The following is a 10359-nucleotide window of genomic DNA, read 5'->3' as shown; positions in this document are numbered from 1 at the left end:
GGTTAAAAAATAAAAAAAAATACGTGAGGTCCCCCCTCCTAAGTTTAACCAGCCTCAGACTCTTTGAGCCGGTCCTGGTTGTTTAAATACTAGGGAAAAAATGGACAGGGGTTCCCCGTATTTAGACAACCAGCAACGGGCTCTTAGTCCGGTCCTGGTTCCAAAAATATGGGGAACAAAAGATGTGGGGGTCCCCCATCTTTTTAAAACCAGCACCGGGCTCCACTAGCCAGCGACATAATGTCACAGCTGGGGGACACATTTACGAAAGTTCCTGCAGCCGTGGCATTACCCCCCCCCCAACTAGTCACCCTGGCCGGGGTTTCCTGGAGGAGTGGGGACCCCTTAAATCAAGGGGTCCCCCCATCCAGGCACCCAAGGGCCAGGGGTGATGCCCGAGGCTGTCCCCAGCACCCCTGGCCGGTTGGTGCCGGGCTGATAGCCATGTGTGTAAAAAAAAGAATATTGTTTTTGTTGTGGAACTATAAGGCCCAGCAAGCCTCCCCGCTTGCTGGTACTTGGAGAACCTCAAGTACCAGCATGCGGGGAAATAACGGGCCCGCTGGTACCTGTAGTTCTACAACAACAAAAATACCCAAATAAAAACACAATTCACACACCGTGAAAGTAAAAATGTATTAAAACACACTTACACACTTACTGCAGGGTTGAACATGAACACACGTTCAACCCGGCAAACTGTGCAGTGTAAACGGGAGCCGGATCGCATGACCTGGCTTCCCGTTTACAGTGAATGGACAGACGGTGCTTAGAGATCATGTGATCTCCAAGCGCTGCCCCTGTCACGTCACTAGCAACGTCACCAACCCGGCAATATGCCGAGCTGGTGACTTTCGGTGGAAAAGGGGTCTGACGCGGGTTGCAGCTGGGTAGCTTCCGTGTCTGGCTTCCGGCTGTGACCCGTGATTTAGGTATATAAGAGGTATTAGAGACACCTGCCAGACAGTTTCATAAAGTAAAAATATATTATAAGATATTTGATGAATATGACTACAATAAATATATTTAAAGAAAATGTGCGGTTTTAGTATCACAAAAATCAAAATCATTATCCCAAGTCTGTAATTAAAGATAGATTTTTAGACAAATCTCTGGAAAGTGGAAATGTTTCTTGAAATGAAAAAGTTTAGAAGTACTGCACTAGCCAATACACCGTTGCGAGCCAGTTATGAAAGCCCAAAGGAATTAGCTGACTCTATATAAAAAAATAAAAATAATAGCCCATTTTGATGATAAATTGATGTAATTAGTTGAAAGATAAAAATAAGGAAGAACATTATTAGATAACAGAAATAAAGTGAAAGTACAGAAAGTCTTTATATTTAAAATCATATACTATATGGATATATTTTAACACACACCCTTTGTTCTTCATGTGCCCAATACTGTTATCTATCTTCTGCTCATTTTCTGTCAGTGTAAACAGAGACATCTGTGCTAGAACATTGCACACGCTCTTCTCTCGTACTGGATTATGCACATAATGAAGGGGAGGAGAATGAATCAGGAAATCTACTCTGTATAATATTTGCTGTAGGAAACAGAGAACTGAGAAGAGGTGCGACATGAAAAATAAGAGCTGGCTGGATGCATTTATACGCGGCTGGACTTTTACTTGGTGAGTACGTGCAATACAGTCTAATTCATTTCAGTATTTATATAAAGAAAACACAAACCTCACATTGCACTGGACTGATGCATGAAACAGCTTCATCTATTTACTTTACAGCAATGTGTTTTGCTATCATGCACACAGGCAGAGAGGTGTGTTTTATAGAGACAAGGCTGACTTACATACATGCATACATACATGCATACATACATACATACATACATACATACATACATTACACAAACACATATTCACATACAAAATGTCACTAGTCAGAGACTTCAGTGAACTAAGAATACAAAGATTTTAATTAGGTTATGATAATCATAAAACAGACACAGTGAAGTCCTGGATTTTAACACTTGAGGGAGCCACTATAGTCTGTTAACTACTGAGTTACTGAGGCAATATGATTCATGAATACAGTCCAGGGACATTCTCAGTCCAGGATGAGGAGCCATTGGGGTCTTCTGCTATGACTTCATCACAATATTTCTGGGTCAGACTATTACATTTAATTTCACAGCATTAAAGAGACATAATTCCGGACAATACGTTTTAGATCCAACACTCTCGCACCATTTGCAAGTAATTGTACACGTCTTGCAGTTGCATCCGTTTTATTAACCCACATTGTCACACAAACACTTAAATCTGTTGAAATAAAATGATTCCTCAAATAAGATACTGCTTTACTCAATGCATGAGACCAGTTTAGGATCCAGAAATTTCATCCCAATTATCTCATATACTTAATGTTGAAGTGAGGGCTTAAGATCGGTAATCAAAAGGTTGGGGTTGGAATAATGTTTGATTGATGGGTGCAACTGTCATACATACATACATTGTAATATGTATCAATTTTGTGAGTCACAAAATGTGAAAGTGTCACACAGAATGTGGAACGATATCTTGGAAAAGAGTCATGAATAGGAAAAAGTTATTTATCAGTTTTATTATTTATATTTCATTTAATATCATTAAATGATATCATTAAAGGTAAAATTTAATTGTAATTTTCAATAATTATTACATACCGAGGGGGAGATGTACCAAACCCGGGAGAGAGATAAAATGGCGAGAGATAACGTACCAACCAATCAATCAATCAATCAATCAATCAATCAATCAATCAGGGTCTAATGGTCACTTTACAGGCTGTGTTTAACAAAATTACATTTAGGAGCTGATTTGTGGGTACTTTATCTCCACTTTATCTCTCTCTCTCCAAGGTTTGACACATCTCCCCCATAATACAACACTCTTATAATACTATCTACTTTCCTGATTGAAATTCACTGCATCTAATAACAACTGATATCCAATTGTAGCAACAACTGTCCCATTTAATCTGCTAGACAATAGTACTGGAATTTTAATTTATTTAACTTCTTTTGGCAGCATCATAAAATGACACAGTGCTATTTAAGTCTATACTGCTGCCAGCATAACACTGCATGGTGAGCTGTATTGCGATGATTGACAGCCCAGTACTATTACATTTGATGCAGAGATGGCAATGTAATTGGATAGGGTAACAGTAACAGATGAGGCCTTAATGAGATTAATACATTTGAGGCATACCTAATGGGTGTAGATTATTTTTATTATTTGACATACTATCCAATCATCCTGATTTGGCAGGCCAGCTCTGCTTTCCGGGCACTGTCCCACTATCCCATCCACGTGTCGCAGTGTCCCACAGGTGGAAAGGTTGGGGGGAAGGGGGGGGACTTTCTCACTGCAGAGCAGAGGATAAATATAGGGGCACCAATAGGGTCCCTTATACATGTGCAGAATATAGCAAAGATTCTTTCACAGTGACAGAGTATTTACTATCCTTTGCACATGCTTTATAATTCCAGGCACTGGGGCCATACTTCTGAATAAACTGGCAAAAATATCTTGCCAGCATATGCCAGTCAGACTGTTGTATAGAAATGACTGCACGTCTACCCCCATTAATATGCACGTTTGTTTACATAGCTATATTTGCATAAAAATATTAAAAAATGAATTTAACATTAATAACATAATACTCATATATTGGCTAGAGATGCATCTTTCAAGTATTCTGAATAATAAACACAAACTTATATTGTAATACATTGTCTAGATGACATACAGTACCTTTATGTATGTAGTGGTGCTTCAAACTGAAAATAAGCATTACAAAGAGTTATATCTTTACGTTAATATACCTGCACGTGCCCACATCTAACCCATTCATGTAACAACCAAACAATTCAGTCTCTTTCTGCACATCAGCATTGTGGCCAATATGACTCACAAGGAGCATCGTGGAGGACTTTCATGCAACGATCAAAAACATGTGGCCATGCATTCACCAGCAATCCACTTTTGATAACTTACCTTTTAAGTAGCAATGGTGGACAACCTGACAGCCATTTATAAATTTAGATTTTGTACAAAATTGTGCATCTAATTTTGTCCTATGCTAAGACACCAACATTTCACATATGACATTGACTACCTAATGCTCATTACTTGTCTGAGATATTAATGTGCACCTTCCGAAATAAGCTGTTTACATAGTAATTGGCATGTGTGATTGATGATTAATATTTTCCTGCTACCACAAATTGTGCTTTCCAGAATATATTAATAAAATAAGCAACTAATGACGGGATATCCATATTAAGCAATTTTCAAATAATCAAATAAAAAGAAAGTTCAAAGTCATGTCTGGGATCCTATATGTTATTTGAACCCCTTGTCCTCCCCACAATACACAGCTAGCCTTTAGTATGAATGTGTGAACTCAGATTGTTACCAAACATTATGTGCAAGTAGTGAGGTCCATACATTTATGATATATTGCCTCAATTCCCCGTTCTACCGATGTCAGGGTCCGGGAATTAGTGAAATCCAACATGCTGGAAATCCCTGTTTCACCGATCCTGACCGAAAAATTATCAGGATTGGTGAGTCGGGGGATTGTAACATGCTATTTTTCCTGACCATTGATAGTTGTCTATCAGCTAATCAGCGTGTTGACAGAATGGATAATTTAGGCCATAGATGTATGGCTCTCATAAGGGTACTAAAGAATTTAAATCAAGAGTAACATTTTTGTACTTGTTCATTGTACACAAGTGCATTTGAGTTGCAATACATGCACAGGAATATGTGAACACCTTGTCACTGAAACTTCTGGTGAATGTTACTAGAAGTTAGGAATTAATGAAAGATTAACATCAAGCATACTTATGACCTGGGCCTTGACCCTCTTAGCTCATATAAATATAACTCACAAAATGACTATTAAAAATCAATGTCATAAAACAGAATGCTCATAACTGACAATTGTGTGATTTTACTTTATTTTTTCTAGTGAAGCCATGCTCCGTGTTCAAGCTCAACACCATATTCCTATGTTACGATATATGATAGCTTCGTATTCTGAAACAAAAGTACAGAAGCCTCTAGATAATGTGAAATACAGTAAATTGTTTATAAATAATGAATGGTACAATGCAGCTAGTGGAAAGACATTTCCAACTGTGGACCCATCTACAGGAAAGATCATTACTGAGGTTGCTGAAGCAGACAAGGCTGATGTGGACATTGCAGTAGAAGCTGCAAAACAAGCCTTTAAGTTGGGATCCCCGTGGCGTCATATGGATGCATCACAGCGAGGCCAACTCCTAAATCGCCTTGCAGATCTTATAGAAAGAGACAGAGTCTACTTGGCAACCCTAGAAACCATGGATAATGGTAAACCATTTTCAGTGTCTTATAATGTAGATGTGGGTGAAATAATCAAGATTTATAGGTATTATGCAGGGTTTGCAGACAAATGGCATGGAAAGACTATCCCTATAGATGGAAAATATTTCTGCTACACTAGGCATGAACCGGTTGGTGTTTGTGGGCAAATTATTCCATGGAATTTCCCATTGATAATGCAGTGCTGGAAACTAGCACCAGCATTAGCCACTGGAAACACAGTTGTTATGAAGGTTGCTGAGCAGACCCCACTTTCTGCTTTGTACATAGCATCCTTGATAAAGGAAGCTGGATTTCCTCCCGGTGTGGTAAACATATTAACAGGCTTTGGGCCTACTGCAGGGGCTGCAATCGCAAGACACATGGAAGTTGATAAAGTTGCATTTACGGGTTCCACCGATGTTGGCCAACTAATTCAACAGGCAGCCGGCAAATCGAACCTTAAGAGAGTCACATTGGAACTTGGTGGGAAAAGCCCATGTATTGTGCTGGCTGATGCAGACTTAGAGAATGCAGTGGAGCAGTGTCATGAAGCTCTATTTTTTAATATGGGTCAGTGCTGCGCTGCAGGTTCTAGAACATACGTAGAAGAATCTATCTACAATGAATTTCTAGAAAGGAGTGTTGAGAAAGCCAAAGAAAGGAAGGTGGGAAATCCATTTGATCTAGACACAGAACATGGACCACAAATAGATAAAAAACAATTTGACAAAATTATTGACTATATTCAAAGCGGGAAAAAGGAAGGAGCTAAAATAATGTGTGGTGGAGAGCGCTATGGTGATGAAGGCTTTTTTATCAGACCAACTGTTTTTGCTGATGTCCAGGATAACATGAGAATTGCAAGAGAAGAAATATTTGGCCCTGTACAGTCAATAATTACTTTTCGAAAAATAAATGATGTTATTGAAAGGGCAAATAATACGAGGTATGGATTAGCTGCAGGCATATTTACAAAGGACTTAGACAGAGCAATGTATCTCACTCAGGCATTACAAGCTGGTACAGTGTGGGTTAATACATATAATATTGTAGCTTGTCAAACACCATTTGGAGGCTATAAAGAATCTGGAAATGGAAGAGAGCTTGGAGAAGATGGACTTACAGCTTATACTGAAGTGAAAAGTGTCATAATGAAAATCCCAGAAAAGAACTCTTAACACCACTCAAAGACTACACATACTTGGAATATGTAGTATATGTTATCAATAAATATTATTTAAAAAATGCTAATAAAACATCTCTAAAATCACTAAACAAGCAATTAACCCTCAAGTGAAACAACAATAATAATAATAAAAATAATCATAGTATATCTCAACGTAGGTCTTACAAATGACAAACAATAGAAAATCCTACAATACTGTATTGCAATCAGTTTATTAAGATTATGCTTGATTTCATTTTAAAATAAATGATGTGTTATTACTGTATGTAAAGTAGTGGCTGTACCATGAATGAATATGTAATGAGAGAAACTACTACTTTATAAGGCATTGCAGATAATCATAGACATATTTATAAATAATTTAGATACATTAATATTTATAAAACTTGCTAGCAACATGTACATTTTTAATTTCTGTAATAGTATATATAGGAAGAAAGATAAGGCAAGCTACAGTATCTCTGGTGTTCCACCAGAGATAGCTTGCCTTTTCTTCCTATACTGTATGCACGGCTTATTTTAAGACATTAGTGGTAGCACACCCTACTAATATATGAATTCAAATAAAAAAACAATTTAAGGGGTCTATAGATATAAACTATCTTAACATTTTCATTATTTAAAAAGGGCAATTTTTCTAGTTAAATATTTTTTGAATGTAATTTTAAGAGTTTTTTCCTTTTTTCTTTAAAGTAGAAATGAAAGCACAACTCAACACTTCTGCTGAGAAAGTGTGACCTGGCAAGCAGCTGAGTATCTGTGATATTTTCTTAGTGATTCATTGTGATAGCGATTTTCTATCACTGTGGTAATCGATAATAGAAAACAGGCCCCTATCACTTCTTTTTCAGAAATTTGCCCGTTTACTTTTTAATGTATGTATTAGAGAACTTTGGTTCTAGTGACCATTGGTCATAGTATTGCCATATATTTCGTGAGCTGGCTGTATTTAATATTGCTACAATGTTCTAATATTGTTAATATTGCACATCTGTGATCTCCTGTAAATGATATTTGAATACAAACTGAGTTCTGATATTATCACATATTAGGACATTTTGAATTATAAGGAAGTACACACCTCTTACTGTATATTATTACACATATCACAAATCACCACCATGTTCTGTGACCTGTATCAATGCCTGCAACCTTGTACCATTTTATGGCACTGTTATATGATGCTGATACTCTTAGATTTAGATACTCTTAAACCTTTGATAAAGCAGCAGTAGCTGTGAAACGCGTCAGTGTGAGCCTTCTCTTCACCCATCTACAATCTAATCACCCTTGCTTGGACCACCGTGGACCCTACAAAACTGCCAGCACTGAACCACATCCGCAACCAAGGACTGGACTCGGTTCACAATACGCACAACTGGTGAGGACTTTCCTATTTTATGATTCATTATTGGAACTGTTAATCCTCCAGCGTTGAAATACACTTCTCCGGTCCAGGGACTATGCTATAGCCGCAGGATAAACTTGGTTCTGAGCATTCAGGGTCCTATGGAAAATTTGGAACAAGCATATGTGCTGTATAAATGGTGATTAGAGGCTATCTACTACAGTGTAAATTTATTTTTAATTGTTTTATTGACAGTTTTAAGCATAATAAATTATATTGATAATTAGACAATTCATCTCTGCAAGCGCTGCCTTATTGTTGGGGTTTTTCTGTTTGATACTCTTAGATTTAGCCTTATAATTTACATTTGGGGATTATAGCACACATATCACTACTTTCTATGTGCTCTTATATATTATGTTTTTTATGTATTGTCATTGTGGGTTAGGCATGAAATCCCAACGGTCTAGATCCTGACGCTGAGAATGCCAATGGCTTCCAGGTAAATATTTTAAACCTACCTCCAACCCATCCCTTCTGCAGCTTAACCCTAACCGCACCAGCAGCCTAACCGTAACACCCCCCTTCCCCTAGCCTAACCCTAACCCTCATACTCACCTTGTGGATAGTTTTATATTATGATGAACCTCTGTGATCGTGACCACATTTCGTTATTGCTTTGTATATGCATCTTCAACATCTATTCAATATTATTTTAAAATAATTAAAAATAATAATCATAATAATGACCTAACCAAGTCAATGCAGTGATATTTTACTGTTATTCTTAATGTATAAGATTTCGATATATTGCATCAAGAAAGAAGTTCAAATGTAATACGTACCATGTACCACCTTAGTTTTAAGGCTTATAAATATTTTACAAACATTATTAATGATTATTTTACCATAACTTAAAGCTTTTAAAGAGGACAGGTGGAGATGCATAGAAACTAAAGCAGTTTATACTGTAGCTATTATTTATAGAATGTACATGATTGATAGCTAGAAGCTGATTGGGTCCTATAGGCAACTTCCACTTGTCCTTTTTACAAGGGTTGCGACATATCCTTTGATACGATATTAACATCACTGTCGGGTAGAAGATAGCGTATTTGAATAAAGTCAGACAAAGATTCACATGTGTTAATTAATAGTTATTGAAATAAACAGGATTATCCATACAGACCCATACATTAAATCTATCCTCTCTTTAAAAATATTTATATATATATATATATATATATATATATATATATTGCTATTGTGGCTTCTTAGCACCCTGGGTACTGCATTAGGATACTATAATACCCCTTTCAGACTAATATAAATTTCCCAGGTTATTGCACGTGAACGTGCATCAACCTGGGATTTTGCTTAGCCTGAAAGGGTCCTGAAGGAATATCCCAGGTCTTGACCTGTGTTGAAGCCAGAATCAACCTGTAATGCAGTGCAGTGTGAACGGGTAAGCCGGGTCAAGTCAACCCGGCACCCGTTCTCTGCATAGGAGGTGGCGCTTGGAGATGATCATTTCCAAGCGCCGCCTCTTGTAGCAACAGCAGTGATGCCACCAACCCGGCAATATGCCTTGTTAGGACGCAAGTCTGAAATGGGTCTCAAGCCAGGGCGCACCCGGGAAGCACCTGTGTACAAATTCCCGGTTACGACCTGGCTCAGCTAATCTGAAAGGGGTGTAAGTAATTCCACTCTGGGTTTCACATATTGCTGCTGCTGCTGCATGCATTCTGAATGCAGTGAGTCTGTAGAGCAAAGCGCATTCCTCCACCACATTTACATATCTTTTTAGAGATCTGAGAAATGATATGCTGCCAAACTACATACTCCCCAGTAGCATAACAGCATAAAATAGCCACCTGTTCTCATACAGGGTATGCAAATTCTGTTGTATTGCTTTCCTTGTTTATAATGCGGAGAATGAAATGATGTGATTGAAAAGGAAATAATGTAAATCATTGATTATATGCCATATACAATGTCTGCATGGTTTGGTAATGTATCTATATTGTTTGGTGTTTTGTAAAGTAAGAAAGAACATTGGCACAGCCGAAACTAGTATTTTCATCACCCGGGGCAAGGCAGTAATTTGGCGCCTGCCCCCCCAAACCTCCTCCCCAAAAAAAGAACAAAAAACAAACAAACCCTGTCAGACTAAAATAATTAGATTATCAAAAATTTTGAAAAAAAGGGATAATATTGAACAATATTCCCCTATGTGCCTCAAATGCCCTATGCATCACATGCACTTCCAGCAGCGTATTCCACTACATGCTCCTCTGTGTCCCCCATACAATGCACTATATCATAACACTTCATCACTGCACTACATTCACCTATCCACTGCACTACTATACTATATCCCCTACACACTGAACTACATCACTACACTACATGCCCCTATACACTGCACTGCATACCCTATATGCTACACTACATTCCCTA

At 37.8% G+C, this 10359-nt stretch overlaps 1 protein-coding gene across 1 annotated transcript; it reads left to right on the top strand.

Moving 5' to 3' along the window:
• The first annotated feature begins 1450 nt into the window (after positions 1 to 1450).
• On the top strand, positions 1451 to 8195 carry ALDH1B1 (aldehyde dehydrogenase 1 family member B1). The gene is made up of 2 exons (XM_063914229.1): positions 1451 to 1639; positions 4989 to 8195. The coding sequence occupies exons 1-2, from the start codon at positions 1587 to 1589 to the stop codon at positions 6541 to 6543; spliced, it is 1608 nt and encodes a 535-aa protein (XP_063770299.1). The 5' UTR covers positions 1451 to 1586; the 3' UTR covers positions 6544 to 8195.
• Positions 8196 to 10359: the final 2164 nt, after the last annotated feature.

Source organism: Pseudophryne corroboree, chromosome 1 (genome assembly GCF_028390025.1).
Source record: "Pseudophryne corroboree isolate aPseCor3 chromosome 1, aPseCor3.hap2, whole genome shotgun sequence".
Classification (NCBI taxonomy): Eukaryota; Metazoa; Chordata; class Amphibia; order Anura; family Myobatrachidae; genus Pseudophryne; species Pseudophryne corroboree.
The sequence above is the reverse complement of the archived record's forward strand: the minus strand, read 5'-3'. Positions and strand labels throughout refer to the sequence as shown.

Coding starts and splice junctions, on each gene's coding strand:
- ALDH1B1 (XM_063914229.1), top strand. CDS start 1,587: ATGAAAAATAAGAGCTGGCTGGATGCATTTATACGCGGCTGGACTTTT. Junction 1,640..4,988: donor CGCGGCTGGACTTTTACTTG/GTGAGTACGTGC, acceptor TATTTTTTCTAG/TGAAGCCATGCTCCGTGTTC.